At 46.1% G+C, this 27,994-nt stretch overlaps 2 protein-coding genes across 5 annotated transcripts in view; both read right to left on the reverse strand.

Moving 5' to 3' along the window:
* Window positions 1-335: 335 nt before the first annotated feature.
* On the reverse strand, window positions 336-4,005 carry Stbd1 (starch binding domain 1). Its single transcript, XM_070012964.1, has 2 exons — window positions 3,456-4,005; window positions 336-1,171 (listed from the first exon to the last, which is right to left on the reverse strand). The coding sequence occupies exons 1-2, from the start codon at window positions 4,003-4,005 to the stop codon at window positions 336-338; spliced, it is 1,386 nt and encodes a 461-aa protein (XP_069869065.1).
* Window positions 1,086-27,994, reverse strand: part of Fam47e (family with sequence similarity 47 member E) — a 57,098-nt gene continuing 30,189 nt past the window's right edge. For 3 of the 4 annotated variants that reach the window (XM_070012215.1, XM_070012214.1, XM_070012212.1), the window contains 4 exons: window positions 20,396-20,473; window positions 15,394-15,495; window positions 9,766-9,925; window positions 1,086-1,171 (listed from right to left, as the gene is read on the reverse strand). In XM_070012215.1, the coding sequence (XP_069868316.1) occupies window positions 9,803-9,925; window positions 15,394-15,495; window positions 20,396-20,473 (303 nt within the window). In that variant the 3' untranslated portion in view covers window positions 1,086-1,171; window positions 9,766-9,802. The remainder of the gene's footprint in view (window positions 1,172-9,765; window positions 9,926-15,393; window positions 15,496-20,395; window positions 20,474-27,994) is intronic. The other variant, XM_070012213.1, reaches the window with a different exon arrangement.

A 27,994-nucleotide genomic window follows, 5' to 3' on the forward strand; every position in this document is an offset into this window, starting at 1 on the left:
TTACATCTAGCTTGTACCTGTTGTAGCCCATTAGCTTCCATGCTTCTTGACCACAGTCCCACTGGAAGCTTGGCCAGATCACTCTCTAAGAGGTTCAAGCCCTAAAGAAAATACATGACTATCAGCACAAACCAACCAGTCAGTGCAACAAGGAAAAAAAGTCCACACTGCTGAGAGCATTGTCTGTATACATATTTATCTGCCTATTAGATTAAAGGCACTAGCAACTTTGATGGCTAAATCTGGAGTTGTACTCACTTTAAATTATTCAGTGTGCACCACACTGTAGCCTCTCCACTTTCTGGTACAACTTCTCCAGTAGTCTGCCAATTAACTCAATGAACCCCCCACCATCTGTGAACCACTTTATCCTCATGGCCAGTTTCTAGAAGTCTGTTGCTGCATTCTTCCCAGCGTGTAACTTTCCCATTCTCCACTAACACAAACTTCCACTCCACCACTGTATCTGCTGGCAGGAAAAGAGAATGAGACCAGATCCCATCCTTGTGGTTGCGGAGTGGAATATAACTCTTCCATCCCCCAAGACTCTCGTGGTCTCCGGTCACTGCAAGGAATTGTGCACCGGTGCTCGTAGTGTAATGAACCTGGAACCCAATGCTGACTTGCTGAGAGTCCAAAGACCTGACCTTCTGATCTGCTTCCCAACCTCTCAATTCTACACAAGTGTTGTCACAGTCCATTCCCTGACTCACATTTAACCCAGAAGACTCAATTCTGCCACCCAAGCCAACATCCCCCCAAGACGAGTGCCTAGATACCACTTCCCAGTCCTCCTGGTCAGCTGGGGTCTGACTGTCCAGATGTGCATGGCTCACTCCCTCAACTCTGTCCACAGGCAGGTCACTAGAGGACAGCTTCTTTCCAAAACAGGTAGCTGCACTAGCAGGTGTCATTTGTCCTTTTTGGAAGCTCCGTTCTTCTCCATGAGATTCAAGGCTTTTATTTCTCAAAGCTTCAGGGTAACCTGCAGAGTTACCAGTCTCAGAGGCAGCTAGCGTGTGTGTGTCTAGAATCTGTGCAGCAGGGCAATGCTGTCTTGCTTTGTTCCCATCTGCTCCACACAGATTCTTCTGTGCACACATGGCTTCCTGCAGGTTATCCAGGCCTTTGCTTGCAGAAATCAAATGTCCATTGCTTTCTTGCAGATGCTCTAAGGGAAAAAAGAAAATGTATTAGTGTTGGGTCACAAAAGAAAAGAGTCTGAGAAAGAAGATTGCTATCTGAAGTCTTGCACTATATCTGCAGTCCTACTAAGTCAGGTTCATTTTTACTTCATATGCTCTCAACTCTCTACTTTTAAGAGTATGCATGCATATCCTACAGCCAAAAGTAAATCCATAAATAGAAATATATCAGCATAGAGTATAAAGGAAGTGGCAAGTTGTAAAAGCCCAACTGTAAACCTGCCCTCAGTCTCCCACTGTCCAGGCCATGCTAACATGCAGCCAAGTCAAACAGCTTGGCTCTGTCATCAAAGGGAACTGAGCTCAGTGGTACAGCAGGTATATATAGCACAAGGCCCTGGGGTTCAATTCCCAAAGAATAAACCAAAAACCCTGTGGAACAAATGGCTGCATAGCTGTCCCACACATCCAAAGAGTACTCCACTTCTCCAAAGAAATGCACCAAGGGCAAGAGTCAGCTCCCAGACTAACAGGCAGATCAGATCAGCCTGAGCTATCACTAGGTGAGTACCAAGACAGTGCATGACAGTGAATGTGAGGACAGTGGAACTTCTTCCAAAAGGGACACAGCCTTTTGAATCCCCTCCCACTGTACCCTTTTCTTTAAAAATAAATAAATAAATAAATAAATAAAACATTCTTAAATCTACACAGGATTCCAGTCTCGGTGGCTGATGCCCATAATCTTAGCTACTTGGGAGGCTAAGAGCTAAGGACTGATTCAAAACCAGCCTTGGAGGGGGAGGGGGGGTCATGTGACTCTTAATCTCCAATTTGTATTTAAACAATAAAACAAAACCTGGCTGGGCCTGGTGGTTCACACCTAGCTACTCAGGAGGCTGAGATCTGAGAATGGAAGTTCAAAGCCAGCCCTAGCATCAAAGTTCCTGTGAACTCTTATCTCCAATAAACCACTCAGAAAACCGGAAGTGGTACTGTGGCTTAACTGGTTTGAGGGCTAGCCTTGAGCACAGAAGCTCAGAGGCAGGGCTGGGCCTGAGGTCAAGTCCCACGGCCACAAATAACAAAACCAAACCTGGAGGTGCAGATTTAAGTGGTAGAATGAGCAAAAAAAGCCACGGAACAGTGCCCAGGCCCTGAGTTCAAGTCCTAGCCTGCACACACACACAATCCAACTCCTCTACAGACTTGAAATTTCTCTGTTGGCAGTCCAATATATCTCCCCTAAAAGACTGAAATCCACTAAGCAGGTAGAGTATGGCGAAGGAGATGGTCTTGGCTTTTTGTTTGTTTGTTTTTTTAGTGGAAGGGGACATCAACGAAAGCTACTCTGCATTCCCAGTGTTTCCATCTAAAACGTGAGGCTGGTCTTCAGAAACAAGATTAACTATCCAGCCCAAACCAGTCGCAGCAAAGGCAAAGGACAGATTTTCTTGTGCTTACAAAGGGTCACCACCTCATTAAGAGAAAAAAAGTCCACAGATGACATTTCACCATCAGGTGCGGGCAGCATGCCAAAGAAGGGCACTGGAAGGTAAACTTTGGTGCCAATGCTTGCTGTCTGCCTAGCTCAGTCTCTAAAATGTAGTATTCATTGTAGATGAGTGCCCCATTAAGGGTCTTCCCCGAAGATCGGGCCACACTGCACCATTCTGTGTTGGGGGGTGGGGAGGTACATGGGAGGGCCTATAAGTTTGGAAACCCTAGGCCAGAGCACAGCCTCAGGGCTTCAGCCCTGGCCTTCGTGGCCTGAGATCAAGTTGAACTTTGCCTTCTCAATAGAAGCGTCCAGATAGCGGGAGGCATTCACTGCATGGTGTTCTCAAACCCAAATCTAACGAGGACTGTGGGGTGACAGTCTAGGACTAAAGGCGTTGGAACTCAGAAAATATTCCTGCTGGGTCAGAGACGGAAGAGGGTTGTGAAATCCCCAAGCCTAGACCCTGCTTTCGAAGGCCGTGGGAAGGAGGCGCGGCCACTGCAGCCCAGGGCCCTGCACGCAGCACCGCGGGGCGGAGGCGCGCGTTCCCCTGGAGCGGGCCCTCAGGGGCTGGCGTCCAGGGCACCCGTGGCTGGGCGCGGCGCTCGCAGGATCCGCCAGGGCAGCTCCCGCACTTCCAGGAGTAACAAACCTTCCCAGCCCGGGAAAAACGAGGAGTGTGCGAGGGTCCCGGCCCCGCGGGGGGAAGCTGGCCCGCGGAGACGCACAGCCTCTCCAGTTCAACTTAAAAACTTCGGGCCGATCTGCTGTGCGTAGCCGGGGGTGGGGGGTAGGGGGGGAGGGAATACCTGGTTTGGTGATCAGCTCCTGCTTGCATAGCCCTGGACTCAGCCCGCCGCCGCCGCCATCCTGATCGCCTCCGGGAGCTGATGCCTCCCCAGGAGGCGCACCCTTCCGCGGCTCCGCATCCCCGGGGTCTCCCCGCAGCAGCCACACGAAAAGCGCTCCCGCTAGGCCTCCTCCAACCAGCAGGGCGGACCAGACGGCGCCCATGGCTGGGAAGCGGCGGCGGCGGCTGTAATACACAGCCACTGGAACGAGGGCTCGGTTCACCCAGGCAGAGTCACGCCTGCCCGCCCTGCTCCAGCCTTTTATGGATGGGGCTAGGGACGCGCCAGGCCCCGCCTCCAGCCCCGCCTCCCTCCCCGCCCTCCAGGTACGGCCTCCGCTCGGGTGGGGCGGCCCGCGCTCAGCGTTCTCCCAATGGCTGGCAGCTGGGACGCGGGATGTCACGTTCCACTGGTGTCCTGAGCGTAAAAAGCCCAAGAACGCACAGCTGCCGCGCGTCCTGAACGCCATCTGGGCACCTGCACCCATAGACCACCGCAGGGCTACCATCGAGAGGCTGAGCGCTTCCAGAAACAATGGAGACAGCGCATTAGGATGGCAGTGAGGACAGCGCGCACCGTGCCCCAACCTAGTGAAACCTACTGACCTAGTAGGAAAGTTCACTCCTCCGCCAGTTGGAGGCCCCTAGGCTCCCGAACCTCCACTCCCCGCCTTATAAAATGAAAGGATCGGATCCAGGGCCCATTTTCCAGAAATGCCCATTATCCCAGCCCTGTCCAACCCTGGCTTCTTCCTCAGCCCCTTTTAGGGATGTGGTTGCTGCCAAATGCGCACCACCTGTCCCAACTGGATGCTGTCCAGGGATGGTGTTCTAGAGATTCATTTATTAAAATAGCCGCCTGTCATAAATCACTGCATTCCAAGTGTATGTATTTAATTTGATCCTCACTAGAAAAGAGAACTTAATTCACTTTGCTGGATTGATGCTTTATGCACCTTCTTCAAGTTGAAAGCCTTTCCCTTGAACGACATAGTCCCACATCCAACGGTTAGAGGCCACTGCTGGCAAATACCCACCCTGTCAGGGACACATTGAAATGACAGGGTTTTTTTGGTTTTTGTTTTTGGGTTTGTTTTTTTTTTTTTTTGTCTGTGGTGGGGCTTGAACTCTGGGCCTGGGCGCTGTCCCTGAGCTCTTCAGCTCAAGGCTGAAATGACTGTTCTTGTTGGCAGATTATCAAACCCAAGAGAGAAAGTCCTGGGATCCTCTAATTACTGGGAAAGGCTGAACTGGTCTGGCCTTTAAAGTAGGAACAGTCAGGAGAAGCTGGACCCTTTAATCTGTGGGCAGTGTCAGCACTGGATTGAATTGCAGAACACTAGGGAGGTATCCATGGACAGGTGGAGAATTTCTTGGTATAGAAAACATCTACCCAACCTCCAATTTTGGTGATCAGAAGTGAAGTTCTTCAAGTAACTGAGAAATCAGATTTTCCCTTGGCTTCTTTCATGTCATTCCCAATGCCCTCTCCCCATTCCATGCTTCTGTGTTACCTAATCCAGATGACCACAGTAGCTGGCCCAGTTGCCCAGTGCCTCCACCTGCTCAGGCAACCATTTCAAGTTGCCCTCCTAAGCACAGCGCTGAGCTGCAGGTTAAATTCAACCCAGGTTTTTCTTTTTTGGGGGGGAAGGTCCGGTTGTGGGGCCTGAACTCTGGGCCTGTGTGCTGCCCCTCAGCTCTTCAGCTCAGCCCTCTACCACTTGAGCCACAGCACCACTTCTGGTTTTCTGAGTGGTTTATTGGAGATAAGAGTCTCACAGACTTTTTTGCTTCGGCTGGCTTTGAACTTCAATCCTCAGATCTCAGCCTCCTGAGTAGCTAGGATTACAGGCGAGAGCTACTGGTGCCCAGCCCTAAGGGACTTTTAAAGTTAAAACTGGGTAAAGGCCAGACTCTGGGGCTCATGCCTGTAATCCTAGCTACTCAAGAGGCTGAGATAAGAGGAACTTGGTTCAAAGCCAGCCCAGGCAGGAAAGTCTGTGAGACCCTTATCTCCAATAAACTACTCAGAAAACCAGAATTGGAGCTGTGGCTCAAGTGGTAGAGTACTCACCCTGATCTCCTTAGCTCAGGGACAGCGTCCAGGCCCAGAGTTCAAGCCCCACGACCGACAGAAAAGAAAAAAATCAAAGAAAAAGAAAAAAGTCCCCTATGACAGAGTTCCAGTGCCCCTCCCATTCTCATTTACCTGCACTCCACCAAATTGGGGTCCTCCTACCAGAAACCTCATTGTGGTTCAGGGTGTCTTCATACCACTTCCTTCCATGTAGCTTTCCCCAATTCCTCCAATTTGGTTCTCTCTCTCTCTCTCTCTCTCTCTCTCTCTCTCTCTCTCTCTCTCTCTCTCTCCCTCCCCCCCCCTTCTTTCCTTCTTTCTTTACTCTTGGTTCCAATAATGGGGCTTGATTTCAGGACTTGGGTACTCTTTCTTAGCTTTCTTACTCAAAGCTAGCACTCTGCCACTTGAGCCACAGCTCCACTTCTGGCTTTTTGCTGGCTATTTTTTTTGTCAGTCGTGGGGCCTGAACTCTGGGCCTGGACTGCCCCTGAACTCTTCAGCTTAAGGCTAGCACTCTACCACTTGAGTCACAGCGCCACTTCTGGCTTTTTCTGCTTATGTAGTACTACTGAATGGAACCCAGGGTATCATGAATGCAAGGCAAACAGTCTACCACTGAGCCACCTTCCCAGCCCCAATTGCTGGCAAATTTTGAAGATAAGCATTTCATGGAATTTCCTGCCTAGGCTGGCTTCAAACTGTGATCCTTAGATCTCAGCCTCCTGAGTAATTAGGATTACAGGACTGAGCCACCAGCATCTAGCTGGCACATCATTCTTTTCCTTAAACTCTACTTGTTTTAATTTTCTTAGAGCAAAGTATAAGGCAGTCTGTCATGCTATGGATATAGTTACTGTTGTAATTTGTCTCATCACCTTTTTAGATCATGAATTCATTGAAGGCCAGAGTTTGATCATTCTTTTTGTTCCCTGGAGTGATGTCTGTCATCAATTGGCCTCATTTTTGTTCTTGATATTTATTGACTGCCTTGCATATGTTTGCACTAGGCCAAAGACTTCAGAAGGATTCACTCAGGAATAATCTGTGCAAGGTCATTCAGCTAGTGAATAAACTGCCTGGGATTTGAGCCCAGTACCCTAACCTCAGGTCCCACACTCTGAAACTCTAACTACAATGCATCCTGATCGCTGTTAAACCATGTCCCAATTTCAAGGCATAAAGTTCAGTGAGCAGGCAACTGTGGATGTGTGAAACCAGAGAACCCCAGTGGTAGCATCCCAGCCTTGTAAGTTTCAGATGTGTCCTTCAATGCTGCAATCCTTCTCTCCACAGTACTGCTTGCCTGGAGTGACCACCATCACCTGTCCGTCCATGTCAAACCTCTGCTCTGGGGTCTCCACATGACATTCTCCACAAGCAAAACCTCTCTCTCTCTCTCTGCAAAGCAGTCACATCGGACCTGCCTAGTTTCAGGTTTCACAGAGACATTTTCTGCCTGCAACTGTTTGCAAATCTCTGACTAATCTTAGTTCCAGAATAGACTCCAGGCTGAGCTGTTTGCTTAATGATGAAATCATCAGAAAGAGAGAATCTATGTTGGAAAATTTGCCTCACTATATAGAGAAAAGTAGAACTGGATTAGAACTTTGTATCATGTGACTTGATCTCCACATGATCCTAAATGTAAATGGAAAACCCACAACTCTTAGACAATAAAATCCAATAATTTATTATGAACTTATTGCTTAACATAGGAGCAATTTCGTATTTCATCAAAATATGACAGCATTTAGTAAAGTGTGCTACAGCTGAAGTTACCAGATAGTTCCAGTCCAAGAGGAGAGATTTGGGTGGTCTAAAACTGACAAGGGAGCTAAGCATGGCAGTACACACCTATAATCTTAGCACTGGAAAGACTAAGGTAGGATGAATGTAAGTTCTTAGCAAGCTTGAATTACATAATGAGTCTCAAATTAGCAAGATCCTTTCTCAAAACAGAACAGACACAACTGTCCAGGAATTAACATCCAGCTATATAACTAACTCTTAGAAGAAAAAGTCATGATATCCAAGATATGCAGACCTCCACGTTCAGAAAAGAGCCTGGAACATTAAAAAAAAAAAAAAACAGGAGTATCTGGTAGAATAAACATAATAGATATAGAAATGTTCAAAAAGCACTGGTGGGGATAGGACTGTGGCTTAGTGGTAGAGTGCTTGCCTAGCACGAAGCCCTGGGTTCCATTCTTAAGTACCACATAAACAGAAAAAAGCCATAAGTGGCACTGTGGCTCAAGTGGTAGAGTGCTAGCCTTGAGCACAGAGAGGCTCAGGGTCAGTGCCCAAGCCCCAGGACCAGCAAAAAAAAAAATAATAATAATAATAAATAAAGCACTGGTAATTGAAGAAATCCAAATTTAAAACAATGATATTGGAACATCCTACATCCATTAGAGAAAATGTGGTAGCATGTGCCTGTCATCGCAATTGTATAGAAAGCATCTAAGCAAGAGGAGCAGTTCCCTTCCTCTGTCCTTTTGCCCAAATAATGAGTATTCTGTGGAAAAGGAGCAAAGATTATCTCAAAGAAAGGAAAAAACTTAAAACAGGGAGTCTAGCCTGTTATAAAATCAAGACCCTATTTATTTTTTTGGGGCAGTCCTGGGGCTTGAACTCTGAGCCTGAGCGCTGTCCCTCAACTCTTCAGCTCAAGGCTAGTGCTCTACCACTTGAGCCACTGTGCCACTTCGGTTTTCTGGTGGTTTATTGAAGATAAGAGTCTCCTGGATTTTCCTCCTGAGCTAGCTTTGAACCTCAATCCTCAGATCTCAGCCTCATGAGTAACTAGAATTATAGGCATGAGCCATCAGCACCCGGCTTAAAACCCTATTTTTAAAAAATACCTAAATCAGCAGGGTGCTGGTGGCTCACTCCTATAATCCTAGCTACTCAGGAGGCTGAGATCTGAGGATCATGGTTCAAAGCCGACCCAGGCAGGAAAGTCCGTAAGACTCTAATTTCCAACAAACCACCAGAAAACCAGAAGTACTGCTGTGGCTCAAGTGCTAGAGCACTGGCCTCCAGCTGAAGAGCTGAGGGACAGCACCCAGATACAGAGTTCAAGCCCCAGGACAGACAAAAAAAAAAAAAAAAGTAAATCAAACTGGGTACCAGTGGCTCACGCCTGTAATCCTCGCTACTCAGAGGGTTGAGATCTGAGGATTGCAGTTCGAAGCCAGACCGGGCAGGAAAGTCCGTGAGACTCTTATCTCCAATAAGCCACCAGAAAACTGGAAATGGGACTGTGGCTCAAAGTAGTAGAGCACTAGCCTTGAGCACAGAGAGACTCAAGGACAAGTGCCTACGCCCTGAGTTCAAGCCCTACAACTGACAAAAAAACAAAAAAACAAAAAACAAAATAACCTAAATAAAAAATGTATTGGGGGCCCTAGCTGGGAATGTGACTTAGCAGTAGAGTGCTCGCCTAGCATGTATGAAGCCCTGGGTTCAATTCCTCATAAACAGAAAAGGCCAGAAGTGGCACTGTGGCTCAAGTGGCAGAGCGCTAGCCTTGAGCACAGAGACACTCAAGGACAAGTGCCCTGGCCCTGAGTTCAAACTCCAGGACCAACAAAATATGTCTGGAGGCATGGCTCAAGTGGTAGAGTACCTGCCAAGCAAGTGCAAGGCCCCGAGTCCAAACCTTAGTACTGCCAAAAATTTAATAATAAATGAAGTGTCAAAATTGTTTACGCTAAGGAATTCTGCCTCTGAACACTCAAGCCATGAAAAACAAGAGGGATCACAGTGCCTGTTAACACCTACTGCTGGAAATTCCACAGTAGCTCTCTGCCACATTCACTCATTAGAAGCAAGGCAGTAGATATAGATTGTTTGGACAAGAACAAGGCCCAAAACAGGAACACGCATTAAAATGCAGATGGCTTCAAGTAATAACACTAAGAAGCTTCCACTCAGCAGGGCAGCTCATGGGACCTTGGGCCCTCTTCCCTCCCCTGAGACCACGCCGCAGGAACTCCTCCCAAAGAAGTAAGAGAGCTGATCCACTGAGGCAAGATAAGAAGCTCCCTCTAGGGGGCTCTTCAACTTGAGGATGACACACAGGCCTGAACCTTCACCAGAATGTGGCTATTACCCAAGATTCTTCTCACATCAATACTCCTTCCTCCTATAAAGATCAGACACCACCACAGCCTCTCCCCACCTTTTCCAGAGGCCTCTCCTACTTATGCTCATGACCATCAAATCCCATCTTGCCATGTGCTTCTTGAACTACTGCAGTTTTCCTCAAAAGAAATTCTCCTCCCCGAAGCCTGTGTGCTGAGGCCTTTCTGTTGTCCATAAAGACTGTGAGGATCCCCTTTCTGGAAGAAAAAAACAAGAAAAAACAACAACTTTGGAGGAGGTTGGGAGACCTGTTTTCTTCACCCCTTACTTCCCTCATGGCCATTAATCCTATAACCAAGGAGGTGCTAGAGAGACAGGTTTTATCAAATGATATAAGTCAGTTGAGCTGGGTGCCGGTGGATCACACCTGTCATCTTTAGCTACTCTGGAGGCTGAGATCTGAGGATGGTGGTTCAAACCAGCCCAAGCAGGAAAGGAAAGTCCATGAGACTCTTATCATCAACTAACCACCAGAAAACCAGAAGTGGTACTGTGGCTGTAGTGGTAGAGCACTTGCCTTGAGCTGAAGAGTTTAGGGACAGTGCCCAGGCCCAGAGTTCAAGCCCCATGAAAAACAACAACAAAAAAGTCAGTTGAAATACAATAATGAAACATGTTGAAATTGTTTTGGGAAAAAGGGAGGAAAGAGTAGTGAGATTGATTAGAATCTATTGTAAACATGTATGGAAATGTAACCATGAAATCCCCTCTGGGGCTGGGAAGGTGGCTCAGTGGTAGAGTACTTGCCTTGCATGTATGAGGCCCTGGGTTCGATTCCTCAGCACCACATATGCAGAAAAAAAAAAAAAAGATGAAATCCCCTCTGTAGACAGATTTTAAAATTTGCTAACGTAAATCTTAAAAATGCTCTGATGGTTTACAACTTTAAACCTAATGGACACAAGAGGATCATGAATTAGAGGCCAGACCAGGCAAAAAGGTAGAAAGATACTTTTTGAGAAAGACTGGGAAAGATGGGAGAGAATGATGGAAGGGATAACATTGATCCATGTATTCATAATCTGACTTGTTGAATTGAAACCCCTTTGTGTAACTAAAAATTAAAAAAAAAAAAAAGCTAGGTGCTTGTGGCTCATGCCTGTAATCCTAGCTACTCAGGAGGCTGAGATCTGGGGATCGAGGTTTGAAGCCAGCCTGGGCAGGAAAGTCTGTGAAACTCTTATCTCCAATAAACCACCAGAAAACGGGAAGTGGTACTATGGTTCAAGTGGTACAGCACTAGCCTTGAGCTGAAGAGCTTAGGGACAGCGCCCAGGCCCAGAGTTCAACCCCCATGGCCACCACCACCACCACCAACAACAAAAAAACCAGGACTGAGGTTGAAGCTATGGTGGTAGAACACCTGCCTAGTATGGGCAAGGCCTTGGGTCAGGCCCTAGAACTATAAAAAGAAAAATATATTTCCAGATGCTGGTGGCTCACATATGTAATCCTAGTTACTCAGGAAGCTGAGATCTGAGGATCAGGATTCAAAGCCAGCCCAGGCAGGAAAGTCCATGAGATTCTTATTTCCAATTAGCCACCAGAAAATGGAAGTGGCACTGTGGGTTAAAGTGGTAGAACATTAGCCTTGAGCAGAAAAGCTCAGGGATAGCACAGAGACCCTGAGTTTAAAAGCTTTACACCTGACAAAAACAAACCATTGACAAAATCTCAAGAATTTAGAGAGCTGGTTTCTTAAACAAAAACCATGACTAAAAGTTAAATTATGGACACTTGCAGCTACATGAGTGATATTTAGGACAAAAGCAGTCATTCAGACATCAGTACTTGCTAGTTAACAACATGTTCAATACAGTTATTCTCCTTGCCTGTGTTTTTTAATGTCCATCATGTCTGGGTGTCAGAAACACCACACAGCAGAGAGCTCCAGATTCTAGAAGGCAGCTTTACACTTGACATTAGCCAAAAGGCTGCAAAGTGATAAGGTGGCCAGATTTAGACATGCTGGTTCAGCTCCTTAGTCATTTGAGAGGCTGCCAGAGTTAGAGCGACGTGATGTGGGAGAAGGCTTTCTGCCTAGCCAGGAAGCTCTGCCCTCTGCCCAGTGCAGCCAATGTACCTAAAGCAATAGTGCCAGATAGGGCTGCTGGATGGGTCTTTAGAAGAAAAGCAAAAGATACAGAAAGAATTCTAATGTGGGCCCTCAGAGGTTTGCAGCTGAACTATAAACCCTTGTGACTCCTTTTGAAAAACAGATCTTGGCTTTTGCTAGGAAGTAGCAAGTACAGCAGCCTGATTGTGAGACAGTGGACAGCCATGTGACGGGTCTCCAGTATTAAAAGGGCTTATCTGATCCTCCAAGCTCTAAAGCCAGCTAACATTTAGTGTGCTTGCACTGTGCCAGGTTCTGCTGTCCATACTTGTAACAGTTCCTCTAATCCTTACCACATTGCTAGGAGATTGAGATCATCTTGATTTTAAACCAGGAGACTTAAGCCAATGGCTCACGTCTGTAATCTTACTTAGGAAGCTGAGATCAGAAAATCATGGTTTTGAAGCCAGCCTGGGCAGGAAAGACCCTAAGACTATTATACTCAATTAGCCACCGAAAAGCTGTTCTAACTGTGGCTCAAGTGGTAGAGTGCCAGACTTGAGCAAAAAAGCTAAGGGAAAGCATTCAGACCCCGACTTCAAGCCCCAGTACTGGCAACAAATAAATTTTATGTGTGTGTGTGTGTGTGTGTGTGTGTGTGCAAAGACACTAATGTCCAGCCAAACTAATGAAATAGTGGGTTGACACTACGGGTTGAGCACTCCAGCTGACCTAACTGTCTGACCTCATTTTTTTTTTTAATTTTTTTTTGCATCCGGTCGTGGGGCCTGAACTCTGGGCCTGGGCGCTGTCCCTCAGCTCTTCAGCTCAAGGCTAGCACTCTATCACTTGAGCTACAGCACCATTTCCGGCTTTTTTCTTTTTGCTTATGTGGGTGCTAAGGAATCGAACCTAGGGCCTCAGGCATGCAAGGCAAGCGCTCTACCACTGAGCCACCTTCCCAGCCCTTGTCTGACCTCATTTACAGCTCCAACTGGGAAAGAGTATTTGGGTCTGCAATCAACTCGACTGAAATGTATACGCTGTTTTTTTTTTTCTTCTCCTGTTAAAAAAAATGCATAGCATTTGCATTGTAAATAATATAGATGTGACTCACATAGTACAGGAGCATTTGCGTGGGCTTATGTTCTAATGCTATCCCATTTTACATAAAGGCTTTGAGCTCTACCACTTGAGTCATGGCTCTACTGCTGGCTTTTTAGTGGTTAATTGGAGAGAAGAGTCTCGTGGACTTTCTTGCTTGGGCTGGCTTCAAACTGTGATCCTCAGCTCTCAGCCTCCTGAGTAGCTAGGATTACAGGCGTGAGCCACCAGTGGCTCGCTGTGAGCTCTGGTCATCAGTAAAAAACTAAGGGACAGCACTCAGACCCTGAGCTCAATCCCAGTACAGGAAGGGGAGGAGGAGAAAATGAAGGAGAGGGAGTGGGGATGGAGAGAAAAGAAAAGAAAAGGCAAAAAAACAACAAGAACATGGAATGGAAAGTGGATGAGGAAATTATATACAGCCACAACAGCCTTTTGACCAGATGTGGAGATGAATATATATTTGTATGCTTTCTTTTTCTTTTTTTTTCTTTTTCTTTGGGTGGGGGTATGTGACTATACTGGGCTTGAACTTTTTGTTGATTTATTGGAGATAAGCATTTTATGGGCTTTCCTGTTTGGGCTGCCTTAGAACCATGAAGAGCATGAGCCACCAGCTCCCGGCAGTATGCATGCTTCCTTGCTGTCTCATATCTAGTATATTTCTCCAAAAGTTTCTTCTTTTCCTATCACTTTTCCAAGTCACCAGTGTGTTCCTGATAAGCAGATTTATAATGTACTTAGTTCATCGTAAAATTGTTCAGATGGGATCATAACAGGCCTGGAGGATGAAAGGCCACATCACCCAGTTATTTTGTATTTGGAGGTTGATGTAGTAATGAAAAAGATCCTCTATTTGTGTTGTTTTTTCCTCTCCTGGGGATGAAAGCTAGGGCTTTACCCATGCTAGTCACTCACTTAGCTTCCAGACTATGCTTTTTTAATGGGAAAAAAGGGGTGGAGCTAGAATAGTACTGCATATAGGTAGAGAGACAGAGACAGAATTTGTTGTTGTTAGTTGTGGGTCTTGAACTCAGAGCCTGGGTGTTGTCCCTGAGCTCTTTTGCTCAAGATTAGTGCTCTACCACTTTGAGCCACAGTGCCACTTTGGTTTTCTGATGGTTAATTGGAGATAAGAGTCTCACAGACAGTTCCTGCCCAGGCTGACTTTGAACCCCAATCCTCAGATCTCAGCTTCCTGAGTAGCTGGGAATCCAGGCATGAGCCACCAACACCCTGCTAGCACTGCATATTTAAGGGGCCAATCATCTAGACTCCATCTACAGTGAGATATTTGGACTCCCTAAGCTATTATTAGGTAGCATCCTCTCCCATCAGCATGAAGAAAGCCTAGGCTGCTCTTGTCTCACAGACATTAGACCCACGTGACACCAAACTCTTCAACTGAGATTGTGAGACACATTTGGCAGAATTCATATGGGGACGGGTGGCAATGATGCTGATGGTGATCTCATACAGAGTCCAGTGCTATGGTAGCCTCTGTGTTGAAGTCCAGGGCATCAAGAGAGATATTTGTACCAGCTCAGTTCTGTTCTAGGTAAGGCCAACACAAAATCTGGCTTTCTGTAACAGCAATATCCTCTCAATATAGTCCTCTTTTGCTTAAAGTATCCAGAGCATATTTCTTAGAAAAGGATCTAGAAGAATTTATTCCAATTAGTAGAGTTATGGCTGCTGATTCTAGTGGAATTATTGGTATTTTCCATATCCTTTTTGTTTGTCTATATTTTCTAGTTTTCCTAATATCATCATTAATATTTTTAATAAAAATAAGTGTTATGTGTGTGTACCAGTCCTGGGGCTTGAACTCTGGGCCTGGGTGCTGTCCTTGAGCTTTGTTTGCTCAAGGTTAGCACTCCATCACTTGAGCCATAACTCCACTTTCAGCTTTTTGGAGGTTAATTGAAGATAAGAGTTTCACAGATTTTCCTGTCCAGGCTGGCTTTGAACCACAATCCTTAGATCTCAGCCTTTTGAGTAGCTAGGCTTACAAGCATGAGCCATCAGTGCCTAGCATAAAAAAATGATTTTTAAGAAGCAATCAAAATATGCTATCTTGCATTTTCATTGAATTTTCTGAGTTTATAACCTTATATTTTAGGTACTAGTGTATTATCAAGACTATCATGCTTAACTCAACATGAAATAAATATTTTAAAGAAAGGGAAAGAGGTACTCACTCAAAACCAGGGAAAATTAATACCCTGCTAGAATTCAAGTGAGTAATTCTGTTTTATTTTTATTTTATTTACTTTTACAACCAACTGATATACTTCCATAATAGTCACCACAATATAACCATGTAGAAAGACTATAGCCAAATACTGACTTCCTAGTTGGTAGAAAGCCACTGAAGAACGTTTATAGGTAGTAGGTCTAACATTTATGGAGGTGTCGCACTCAGCTTTACATCCTTAGTAGGACATGCACGGTAAGTTCTATGTAATGTTTGAAACGCGAGAGTCAATAATCAATAACACATGCCTCATCATCTGTCCCACATTCTTCTACGTGCAAAGTGAATTTAGGAGGAGTCTTATCGAGTTCAGATTTGCCTTGCTTTCCAACGTATATCTTCTCAAGGAACTAAAAAAAAAAAAAAAAGACCCTTCATTAGACTGCCAAACAAAAATTGTATAAAAGCCATCTTGTAACCACTACCCAAATTGAAAATCTCACACTCTGATATATAATTGTACACTAGAGAAGTTGAATCCTAGTGTAAGCTTAAAAAAGATGAATTAGGCCGGGCGCTGGTGGTTCACGCCTGTAATCCTAGCTACTCAGGAGGCTGAGATCTGACGATCGCGGTTCAAAGCCAGCCAGGGCAGGAGAGACCGTGAGACTCCTATCTCCAATAAACCACTAGGAGACTTCAAGTGGCGCTGTAGCTCAAGTGGTAGAGCGCTCGCCTTGAGCTGAAGAGCTGAGGGACAGCGCCCAGGCCCAGAGTTCAAGCCCCACGGCCAACCAAAAAAAAAAAAAAAAGAAGATTTATTAGACTTTGCCAGAGAACCATGCAAACATTCAGGTTCAGAGAACAAAGAAAGGTTTATTGCTGGGAAAGGGGGCTGGCAAGACTCCTTCTCACAAGGGAGAAGTGAGAAGAAGAACCAGCTATTGTCTGGGGTGACCTATATAATCTAGGAGGTTTAGGAAGGGCTAGAAGAGGCTAGGAGGTGGAAACTCTGGTGTGGACGTGCAGACCAGGGGCTTCATCATGGTGGACTAGGATTTATGGCTGCTATCCAAACAGTAGATAAGGGTCCTGCAGCTGCCCAGACCTGAAGGTCACTCTAAGGGGCTCTTGTTGCCTTATATGGTGGTAGCTGCCCCAGAGGAGTGCCATCCTAAGGTAAAGGGGGTTGGAGGCTGATTATTTACTGCCTTTACTACATGGGCCTGGTGTTGCCTCGGAAGGGAGCATGCTAAGCTGTGGCGAAGGAATGGACTAAGCTATGGGAAGGGAGCTAATTTCGCTAACACCTGGTAAATTTGCTTATGAGAGTCGTTGGTCCTTAGACAACATCTGTATTGTACATCTCTACTGTCGCAAACCACCATGGATCTGAAATCTGCTGCGGACCCACAGCCTGTCTCAATGGAGGGAAAAAGTAGTGACAGAGACTGGACTGTCGAGTTGAGGTTTAGGAGCCAGGAGACCTGGAACCTTTCAATGGCTTCAGATCCCAAGGTTCCGTTCACCAAGGTTTCTCTAGGTTTTCTACAGGGAACCACGTGCTGAATGTAAGGTTTAAACTTCTACTGGAGACAATATTTTGTATACAAGTGCTGGAAGATCTCCTTATCTTGAGAATGTCAGCTAAACAGTAAACAGTAACAAGTTGCTTAAACCTTAGTCTCCCCCCAGGCTCCCAGGCAGTTTAGGATAGAATTAGCCCACACCCAGGATAAAACTGAATTCTTTTTTTTTTTTTTTTTGGTCCAGTTGTGGGGCCTGAACTCTGGGCCTGGGCCTGGGCGCTGTCCCTCAGCTCTTCAGCTCAAGACTAGCGCTCTACCACTTGAGCTACAGCGCCACTTCCAGCTATTTTTTTTTTTCTTTTTGCTTATGTGGTGCTGAGGAGTTGAACCCAGGGCCTCATGCATGCAAGGCAAGCGCTCTACCACTGAGCCACCTTCCCACCCCTAAAACTGAATTCTTGTTAAGCCAGATGGATTGACGTTTCAGGGAACTCTCAGCATTCTGAGAGTATGTTGGGAAGAGGCCTTCCAAACTCCCACTCCTTTCCAGTCTCACAGCTTGGCTTATCAGGCTCTCACACTCTACTGTACAACATGGGGTGATCTGCAGCATCAGAAATCTTCTGATTGGATCCATACTGGTCCTGTGCCCAAGTCCAGCCCAGCCCAGCCTAGCCCCAACCTTAGGCTGCTGATCTCTTCTGTTATTAAAGGCCTGGAATCCATCTGGATAGCAAAAGGAATGAAGCTATGAGCAAAGTATACATTTTGGGTAAGAGAAAATGAATGATCACTTATAAATTTAAGTAATGCCAGTGTATATAGTTTGTGATGTGTACATATATGCATGTACCTCACTGACTGTAACAATTTGTGTGTGTGTGTGTGTGTGTGTGTGTGTCCCAGTATCAGAGCTTGAACTCAGGGCCTCATGCTCTTGCTCAGCTTTCTTGCTCATGAGTGGTATTCTATCACTTCAGCCCTGAGACCATTTTAAGTTCTGCTGCCCTGGGCCTTGCAGGCCCTGTGCAGATGCCTCTCTACCTCTTGGCTAAGTTTCCACCTGGTCCTTGCATTACTGTGGTAACTGGCACACCTGGAAGCAGTCACCTCCCCTCCTCCAAGGTCACATCCTTGGCCGTCCCAGGTTGCACCTCCCATCGGACCAGGGGAGGGTCCCAGGCCCTGAAGTCACATCTGGATCCATTGTGGCTACACATTTCCTCCACCTGGCCACACCTCTTCCTGTCCCTGGCCTAAATAAGTCCTGGCCCAGAGATGAGTCGCCCCTTCTACCACATGCTTCTCCACAGGTGAGGTGAGGCAGCAGTTCAGTAATACACCTCTTCCTGCCTAAATATGAGTGGTGTTCTCTTAATCAGCTACCTAATTAAACCTATTTAACTTATCCTTCAACCATTGTTTTGCTAGTTAGTTGGAGATAGGGTCTCAAAGACTTTTCTACCTGGACTGGCTTTTTTTTTTTTTTGGGTCCGGTCGTGGGGCCTGAACTCTGGGCCTGGGTGCTGTCCCTCAGCTCTTCAGCTCAAGGCTAGCGCTCTACCACTTGAGCCACGGCACCACTTCCGGCTTTTGTTTTTTCTGCTTATGTGGTGCTAAGGAATCGAACCCAGGACCTCATGCATGCAAGGCAAGCACTCTACCACTGAGCCACCTGGACTGGCTTTGAATCCTCCAGTTCTTACCTTTCTAGGATTACAGGCATGAGCTTAAATAAATCCCTTATCAATAAAATAGAGGTGATAGGAAGTATGAATTAAGGGATAAAATATTGTAGGATTGAGTGACCTGTGTTCTTAGAGGGCTCAGCTGTATGCAGGGCTATCATCTATGTGTGTTAATGCAGCTGAAGAGGACACTCAGTGTTCACCAAGCTGCTTCTGCCTCAAATCAATTTATGTGCTCATCAACAGAATGAGTTAAACCAACCGGGGGGAAAAGAAATGCACTGGAAATGCTAAGGTAGAAATATGAAACATAATACGAGCAAATAAGAAGTCTGGCCAGCACCATATTGGCCATATGGTATATGGTAAGGGTCTGGAATCTTCATGGTGAGGGAAGGGGAAGTCCTACTTCCCAGGTGACGGGCATATCTAAATCCCTGGGAGCATCTGGCTGATAGGTTAGTAAATCTGTCAGTGCCTGGGACTGGGAGTTTCCTGTGACCCTGCCCCCCGACCTCACCCTGTTTAGGCACAGAACAGCTCAGATGCCAAGGCACAATGCCCTGTGTCTCCATGTTCCTGTCCTTGCCCCTGGTTGTGCTCTGGTCACCATGGAGCTCTCCATTGGAGCTGAATTGATTTGTTGGTATTTGTTTTTGTTCCTTCTCCTCTGGCCTGTTTCCTAACTATAAGTATATTTGTGGGATGAAGACCTTTGTAATAATTGGCTACCGACAGACTGCTAGCACGCCAATAAAGACTCCTCTCAAAATGTGGTTTCTTCATTTTGTCACTTTACAACAATAGCACATAATTATATATTATATATTATATATTATATATTATATGTTGTGTCTCAAACTATGTGGACAATTATGTAATAACACAAATTGTATTTGCTGGGCACCAGTGGTTCATGCCTCTAATTCCAGCTACTTGGGTGGCTGAGAACAGGAGGATTATGGTTTGAGGCTAGCCTGGACAAAAATGTTTACAGGACCTTCTCCAGGATGGGGGCTCGCCTGCTGATGGATCCACTCTGCCAACTCCCACTCTGATCTTCCCAGTGAGAAGCAGGGCATAATGGGATTGGGGAAGGCTGGGGCCTTCCCTTTAGAAGTGAAAGAAGTAGAAAACAGAAAACAGAATGGAAGACAGGCCGAAAGGCAGAAGATACTGGCAAATCCCAGCAGTGAAACTTGAGCTCATGCTTATAGTCGTAAAATTGCATTTCCCACATATTTTCTCCTGACCCAAGCTACAGCAATGTGCCCCGAGAGTAAAGGCAACATGAAGACTTTGGGAGAGTTCAAAATGGTTGAGTAGAGGTCGGGATTCGCAAGGCAAATGCCTCCAATATGGATTTCTTTCACTTTGGTCCCAAGGACACCCAATTCAAGGAAAGTGAGTCAAACAGCGACTGGAAGACAACACCTCTGACAACAGTGGAAACCAACAGGCAGAATAAAAAGGATAACCATCCTGAATGAGGAACCACATTTGTAGAATTTTTGCAATCCCTATCTGGGAAAAGCATGATCTTTCCTCCATGGTAGCGAGTCTGGGTGGATGCCAATGAGCTAGGTGCTCTGATATTGCCAGGTACTAACCCCTTATCAGCACCCGAGAGTTGGGAAGCCTTCCCCTCCCCCCCAGCAGCGCTTCACAAAAGGTTTTACTTACTATAAGGTCTGCACAGAGACACCTCCCTACCTCTTGGCTAAGTTTCCACCCAGTATCTGTTACCTAGGTAACTGGCAGACCTGGAAGCAGTCACCTTCCCCTCCTGCTAGGTCACATCCTGGGCCAACTCTGGACACATCTGACCATAGGAGCATCTCAGACCCTGAGGTCACATCCAGATCCAGTGTGGCCACACCTTTCCCCCACCTGGCCACACCTCTTCCTGTCTCTGGTCTAGATAAGTCCTGGCCCAGGGGTGGGTCACCTCTTTCCTATTCAGCCATGACTCTCCACCATGCATGGCCAGGGCAGCAGTTCGATAAATACATTTCTCCTGCCTGAATAGCATGTGCTATTCTCTTCATTGGCTACCTAATGAAACCTACTTATTTAACATGCCTTACACTTACCCTGGGCATCCTGTAGCCTCTGCTTAGGATGAAATCCTTAAAGGCAATGCTTGCATGAAGTTGTGCCAGTAACTCTTCCTAAAAGAGGTTAAAGAACATTTATGAAGTATTTCATTTTAAATCACTTCCTTGGCCAGGCACACTGATACATACCCATAATTCCAGCACTTGGGAGGGTAAAACGAGGATCATCTGTTCTGGATCTGACTGAGCAACAGTAAAACCCTGTGTCACGAAGAAGGGGGTGGAATGAAAGGGAGGGGAAGAGAGTGGGGGAAGGGGGGGGTGCTAAGGGGAGGGAAGGAAGCAGGAGTACAGGGAAGAGAAAAGGAAGGAAGGAGGGAGAGAAAGAGGGAGGGAAGAAGATGAAACAAAAGGAGAGAGAAAGAGAAAATGTGCTGTGACTGCAGTAAATACGTCTCCTTTAGACTGGACCCATGGATCCTCTTCTTCTCCCCTCCTATTTGAGGTTGAAGCAAACTTAATTATTGTAAGAGGGAAGGGTCTACTACACTGTTAAAGTCCTGGACTATGTGAGAAAACGAAGCCAGGAAATTGACCCTTTACTAAAAACAAAGAGAGGCCATAAAGGGAGACCTTAAAATGTATTTCATTCACACGTACTTCGGCCCTATCTCATATCCTGCCTAATTAGAATGGCGCCTGCCATGAGACATGTGCACCCCACCCCACGCACCCCACCCCGGGATGCCTGCCTCCTGCTTCAAGGGTGTAAACGCCTCGGTGTGCACATTATGTATCTACCTGTAGCTATCTATCTTTGTAACAAACCCCAGCTTCAAGGATGCAGGGGCACATGTCATGTTTCTGGAATGTACAACTCCCACTTGCTTAGCGGTTCGTGTCTTTATAAATTAAACCCCATCGCTGGTTCGGGGTCACAGTTACAGCTCCAGAGTCTGTGCTATGTCCCTGGCTGGTCAGTTTGGTGCACCCTAATAAAACTCTCTGCTCTGGATTTTGCTCTCTCTGGTGGATTCTTTCTGCCCCCCCCCCTACCCCCGTTACAATTATTTTGTCTCTCTTCATGCTTCAGCCTCTCTGCTCTTAGCCATATTCTCCTACTTTCTCTTACTCAGATCTCTAGTCTGTTTTCTCCCCTGTCCAGTGCTATTTGGGCTGGATTGGAAGAGTTGGGTGTTTTGGTTCCTTATGAAAAACATTGCAATGTTCCCAGAAGGTAAATTTCCAGGCTTTCCTTTCCTTTTATGGAACCCCTCCACCTCCCAAGATTCTCTGCTCCTACTGTTTTAATCTAACTATGGTCTTCTCTCATTAGGACATTTCCCTGCCAGCCGCTGGGACACTGATGGCTCACATCTGCAATACTAGCTACTCAGGAGGCTGAGATCTGAGCAGAGTGGTTTAAAGCCAGCCTGGTCAGAAAAGTCTATGAGACTCTAATCTCCACTTAAGCACCATAAAAGCTAAAAGTGAAGCTGTGGTTCAAGTGGTAGAGCACTAGCCTTGAACAAAAATACAGGGACAGCACCTAGGCCCTGAGTTCAAGTCCTAGAACTGGAAAGCAACAAAAAAGTTGTTGCCACATGTCCCTTAACAGGCTGGGCTGAGACTGGGAGCAAGCCAGTAACAAAGACCAGACCATGAAATTGGGGTTTAGGGTAGCAGGGGACTTGTAACCTTCCAACAATTTCAGATCCCAAGGTTTCATTTACCAAAGTTTTTATTGGTTTTCTACAGGGAATCATGTGCAGAATGTAAGGTAAAAACTTCTACTGGAGCCGGCGCCGGTGGCTCACACCTGGAATCCTAGCTACTCAGGAGGCTGAGATCTGAGGATCGTGGTGCAAAGCCAGCCTGGGCAGGAGAGACCGTGAGACTACTCCTATCTCCAACAAAACATTCAAAATAAACCAGAAGTGGCGCTGTGGCTCAAGTGGTAGAGCGCTAGCCTTGAGCTGAAGAGCTGAGGGACAGTGCCCAGGTCCAGAGTTCAAGCTCCAGGACCAACAAAAACAAAACAAGCAAACAAAAAAAAAAAAAACTGTTACTGGAGACAATATTTTGTTTGCAAGTACTAGAAGATCTCCTTATCTTGAGAATGAGTGCTAAACAGTAAACAGCTTACCAAGTACAGAAGCTTTAGTCTCCCCCCAGGCTCCCAGGCAGTTTAGGATAGAATTAGTCCACACCCAGGATAAAACTGAATTCTTGTTAAGCCAGGATGGATTGACTTTCCAGTGAACTCTCAGCATTCTGAGAGTATGTTGGGAAGAGGCCTTCCAAACTCCCACTCCTTTCCAGTCTCACAGCTTGGCTTATCAGGCTCTCACACTCTACTGTACAACATGGGGTGTTCTGCAGCATCGGAAATCTTCTGATTGGATCCATACTGGTCCTGTGCCCACGTCCAGCCCAGCCCAGCCCAGCCCCAACCTTAGGCTGCTGATCTCTTCTGTTATTAAAGGCCTGGAATCCATCTGGATAGCAAAAGGAATGAAGCTGTGAGCAAAGTATATATTATGGGTAAGAAAGAAAATGATCACTTATAAATTTAAGTAATGCCAGTGTATATAGTTTGTGATGTGTACATATATGTATGTACCTCACTGACTGTAACAATTTGTGTGTATATGTGTGTGTGTGTGTGTGTGTGTGTGTGTGTGTGTGTCCCAGTACCAGAGCTTGAACTCAGGACCTCATGCTCTCGCTCAGCTTTCTTGCTCATGACTGGTATTCTATCACTTCAGCCCTGAGACCATTTTAAGTTCTGCTGCCCTGGGCCTTGCAGGCCCTGTGCAGATGCCTCTCTACCTCTTGGCTAAGTTTCCACCTGGTACCTGCATTATTATGGTAACTGGCACACCTGGAAGCAGTCACCTCCCCTCCTCCAAGGTCACGTCCGTGGTCACGCCTCCCATGAGAGTATAGGAGACCGTCCAAACTGCCAATCCTGTCAGGTCTCACAGCTCAGCTTTTGGGGCTCTCACAAAGAGTACAGCAGAGAGTTTGAGAGGAAAGGAAAGCATGATTACCTGAGGATGCCCAGGCCTATCTCCCTTCCCACTGCACAGAAACTGGCATGCGCATCTTTCTACCATCCACTATTTCTATAGCTCCCAGCAACACCCAGAAGCTGCATCTCCTTACTGGCCCTAACCTTGTTTGAGTTTTAGCCAAGTGTGTTTCCTCTGTCTCCAGGCTATAAATCTGCGAGAGACACTGCTCACAAGGGCTGCTCTACTGAACTATAAGGTCTAGATGATGAGACAGGAACATTTCAAAACAGGATGGCCCTAGACAGCCTGACTGTAAGGAAACTAGGTCCTGAGGGTATTAGAATAAAGAAAGGGTAGCCGGAAGTCGGTGATTCACGCCTGTGATCCTAGCTACTCACGAGGCTAAGATCTGAGAATCTTGGTTCAAAGCCAGCCTGGGCAGAAAAGTCTGTGAGACTCTCCAATAAACCACCAGAAAACTGGAAGTGGCGCTGTGGCTGAAGTGGAAAGAGTGCTAGCCTTGAGCTGAAGAGCTGAGGGACAGCGTTCAACCCCCGTGACCACCAAAAAAAAAAAAAAAAGACAGAACCTACTCTATAGACCAATGGACATTTTCTTTTTTGGGATAGATCATGGAGCCTGAATGCTGTCCCTGAGTTCTTTTGCTCAAGGCTAGGGTTCTAGCACTTTGAGCCACAGCTCCACTTGCAGTTTTCTGGTGGTTTATTGGTGATAAGAGTCTCATGGACTTTCCTGTCCAGGCTGACATCAACAGACTTTTATTTCAGCTAAAAGCCTGAGAGGGACGCCAGACAATGATGGCTCTCTTACAGCTGAGGTCTCTTCTTAGGCAGAGTCAAGCCAGGCTAGGCAGGTGTCTGGGATAGTTTATCACAGGAAGGGGAGGGGGGCAGGATGGAAACAGGGGAAGGGGACCTTTGTGCAGAGACTGAATCTTCAGTCATAGGGAAGCGTCTGTTTTTAGCAGACCTGTCAACAAATGGTAGCTGTAAGGTCTGCTGGGGCCATGCAGGCCCTGGCCTTCCCACCTCCTGCATAAGTCTCCGCCCAGTACCTGCATCACCTAGGTAACTGGCACACCTGGAAGTAGTCACCTCCCCTTCTTTCCCCTCCTCCTTTCCCCCCCCCCCACTCCCCTTCGGACTGAGGGAGGGTCTCAGGCCCTGAGGTCACCCAGCCACACCTTCCTCCCTCCACCTTCTCCCTGCCCCTTCCCTACTTAAACCCAGGACAGACATCTGCTTCCTGTTTTGGGTCTGTGCCCCTCCACCAAACAGTTTGGTAATAATAAAACTTCTTGTCCCTGCCTGAATACTGCAAGGTCTGAGGCAAGGGCAGTTTCATGGCTATCAGAGGGAAAGGTGAATGTTTTCAGTTTCAGTCATTTCCCATCACTTACTATGGCACAAGACAACATGAGTGCCCCAAGCAAGACTCACTGGAGTGTTCATATTCCAGACAATGCAGCCAATGTAGCTAAGACAACATCACTTTGATGTCTAATTCTGCCATGAACTTGGGAGTCACCTGTCCTCACTGTTGTCTAGAGTTACATGGTGAAAGAAAACAGCAGTGTTCTCCTATTGTGCCTGGTTGTGATCATCCATAGGGATCCTTCTCTGCTGCTGTATTGATTGCTGTGTCTCCCTGGCCTCCATCTGTCACTATCTGTTTCTGTAGCATGGCTCCTCCATAGAAACAACTAGAGCCAGTTATGGATCTCCAAAGGATGTTGCCTCTTCTATGAGCCTCCCCTGGATCATCCAGAACCCTGGATCCCAGCTGTTCCCATAGACTGAGAGCAAGCCTCAAACCTAGGTCTAGGAGACAAACCAACAGAAAGTAGTCATTCCCTGAAAGATTTTAGTCTTGGGCCCTAAAAGGGGGCAAAGATAGGTAACAATTAGCCAAGAATGATGGAAAAATACAAAGGAAAGCTAAAATGGAGGATGGGATCACAAGGCCTCTGAGAGAAAACATTGTCATTAAACTTTCCTTTGTGTGTGGCTCACTAAGATCATAGAATGTGTAAGAGGAAGCTTTAGTGTTCCATTCACCTAAAGATGAATGATTTGCCTCATTTTAGGCTAAAATCAGTGAGAAAATAGTTATGAAACAACAGATCTTTCTTTTTCTTTTCTTTTTTCTTTTCCTTTCTTCTTTTGCCAGTCCTGGGGCTTGAACTCAGGGCCTGGGCACTGTCCCTGAGCTTCTTTGGCTCAAGGCTAGCACTCTCCCACTTGAGCCACAGCGCCACTTCTGTTTATGTGGTAATGAGGAATGGAACCCAGGGCTTCATGCATGCTAGACAAGTACTCTACCACTAAGCCACCTTCCCAGCCACAACAGATCTTTAACTTACCTGCCCAAGCCAGGAAACCATGGCCTAAGGGTCTAAGGTAAGTCAGTAAGTACCCTACCCCCCTTCTTGGAACAGTGATTCTGCCCCCTGGACTGGTCCTTAATGTTCCAAGCACTTTACACTTCAGTGAAAACTGGTGTGAAGTAAAAATCATCCTCATACTCACCCTAGAGATGACTCACTTTCTGCTCATTGAAATTTTGTTTCCTAATAAACTTCCCTATCACTTCCCAAAGCAAACCTTTCCTTCCCATTTTTGAATGTACATTCAAGTAATGTTCACAATTTGATAGATATAGAGGCCTTCAAAAATGACCTGAAAGGATAGACTTTGTTGTTGTTGGTGGTGGTGGTCATGGGGCTTGAACTCTGGGCCTGAACACTGTCCCACAGCTCTTCAGCTCAAGGCGAGCACTCTACTACTTGAGCCATAGCACCACTTCTGGCTTTCTAGTGGTTTATTGGAGGTAAGAGTCTCATGGACTTTCCTGCCCAGGCTGACTTTGAACCGTGATCCTCAGGTCTCAGTCTCCTAAGTAGCTAGGATTACAGGCATGAGTCACCAGTGGCCAGCTAGGATAGACTTTTTAAAAAGAGAACTTCTACACAGCTTAAAGCAAAAGTTGCTAACGATCTGTTTTTCTTAAAACATTTAATTCAGGAAGCAGAGGCAAGGCCCAAGTGGTAGAGTATCAGCTTTGAGCAAAAAAGCTGAGGGATAACTTCTAGGCCCTGAATTCAAGTTCCAGTCCTGATACAAAAATTAATTCATCTCTCAGTACTGACACACAAAAAATTAATTCATCTTGAAAAATGTGTTACTCTGTGTGTGTGTGTGTGTGTGTGTGTGTGTGTGTGTGTGTGTGTGTGTGTGTGTGTGTGTGTGTGGTGCCTCCACTTTTGTGAGGTTCTTTTTGGATAGTTTATTGGAGATAAGAGTCTTAAGAATTTTTCTGCTCGGACTGGCTTCGAACCACTATCCTCAGATCTTAACATCTTGAGTAGCTAAAGTTTGTTACTTTTAAAAGCAAAACTAGAAGCTGATATCTCACGACTGTAATACTAGTTATTTGGGAGGCAAAGATCTGAGGATCGCAGTTCCTGGGCAAGAAAGTTTTAATGGGCTGGGAAGGTGGCTCAGTGGTAGAGTGCTTGCCTTGCGTGCATGAGGCCCTGGGTTCGATTCCCCAGCACTACATAAGCAAAAAGAAAAAAAAAGCCAGAAGTGGTGCTGTGGCTCAAGTGGTAGAGCAGTAGCCTTGAGCTGAAGAGCTGAGGGACAGCGCCCAGGCCCAGAGTTCAGGCCCCACGACCGGACCCCCCCCCCAAAAAAAAAAAAAAAAAAAAGAAAGAAAGAAAAAGAAAGTTGGTAAGACCCTTGTCTCCAGTTAGGCACCAAAAAATAGCACCCTGAGTTTGAGCCCCAGGATTGTCACCACAAAAAACCACACACACACACACACACACACACACACACACACACACACACACACACACACACACAGTGCAACTAGTATAATTTTATGTGATTTTATGTTACATATTAAATTTCCATAAACTTAGGCAGTTCTAAGAACCATACATTGAGCAATTATGCTAAACATGATTTTATATTATTTTGAAACTTACAGAAGTACGTGGAACTCACAGATTTGTGTCACATAGAAAATAAGAATTTATGCCTTGCATTGGAAAAGCTAAAAATGACCCCCATCACTGTCTTGGCTTCCCAATATAAAGAAGAAAATGGGGACTCATTACAGATTACTTGCACAGTAATCTACCTTTTCAAGGTGTTTTCGTATCTGTCATCTGAGAGACATTTTTCTGTCTATTGAATCAAAGTAGAGGCTCCCCAATGATCTGAGTGCTAAGAATGTGTTGCATGACATTTCCACGTGTCCAGAGCTAGGTGACAATCATGTTTTCATAAAGTATGGGGACACAGAGATGAGAGTGCAGAGAGCCTATCTAAAGGAGAATCAAAGCACATCTGTGTGTGTGTTGCTGCAACCTCAGTGTCTAACCTTTGTCCTTTTCCTCTCAGACAGATCCCGTGATTTTGCTGAATGGTATAGAAGAAATTTCCCAAATTGGGGGCCAGTGGCTCACGCCTATAATCCTAGCTACTCAGAAGGCTGAGATCTGAGGATTATAGTTCGAAACCAGCTGGGGCAAAAGCCTATGAGATTCTTATCTCCCATTAACCACAAATACCCAGAAGTGGTGCTGTGG

The sequence above is a fragment of the Dipodomys merriami genome, unplaced genomic scaffold (assembly GCF_024711535.1).
Source record: "Dipodomys merriami isolate MVZ:Mamm:240054 unplaced genomic scaffold, mDipMer1.0.p SCAF_9, whole genome shotgun sequence".
In the NCBI taxonomy this organism is placed as follows: Eukaryota; Metazoa; Chordata; class Mammalia; order Rodentia; family Heteromyidae; genus Dipodomys; species Dipodomys merriami.

What these genes read in the sequence shown, in the direction of transcription:
- Stbd1 (XM_070012964.1), bottom strand. Translation starts at nt 4,005, where the DNA reads ATGGTAGCCCTGCGGTGGTCTATGGGTGCAGGTGCCCAGATGGCGTTC. An exon ending in GGAGCTGATCACCAAACCAG is followed by an intron (nt 1,172 to 3,455) that starts GTATTCCCTCCC and finishes TTTTTCCCTTAG; the next exon opens with AGCATCTGCAAGAAAGCAAT.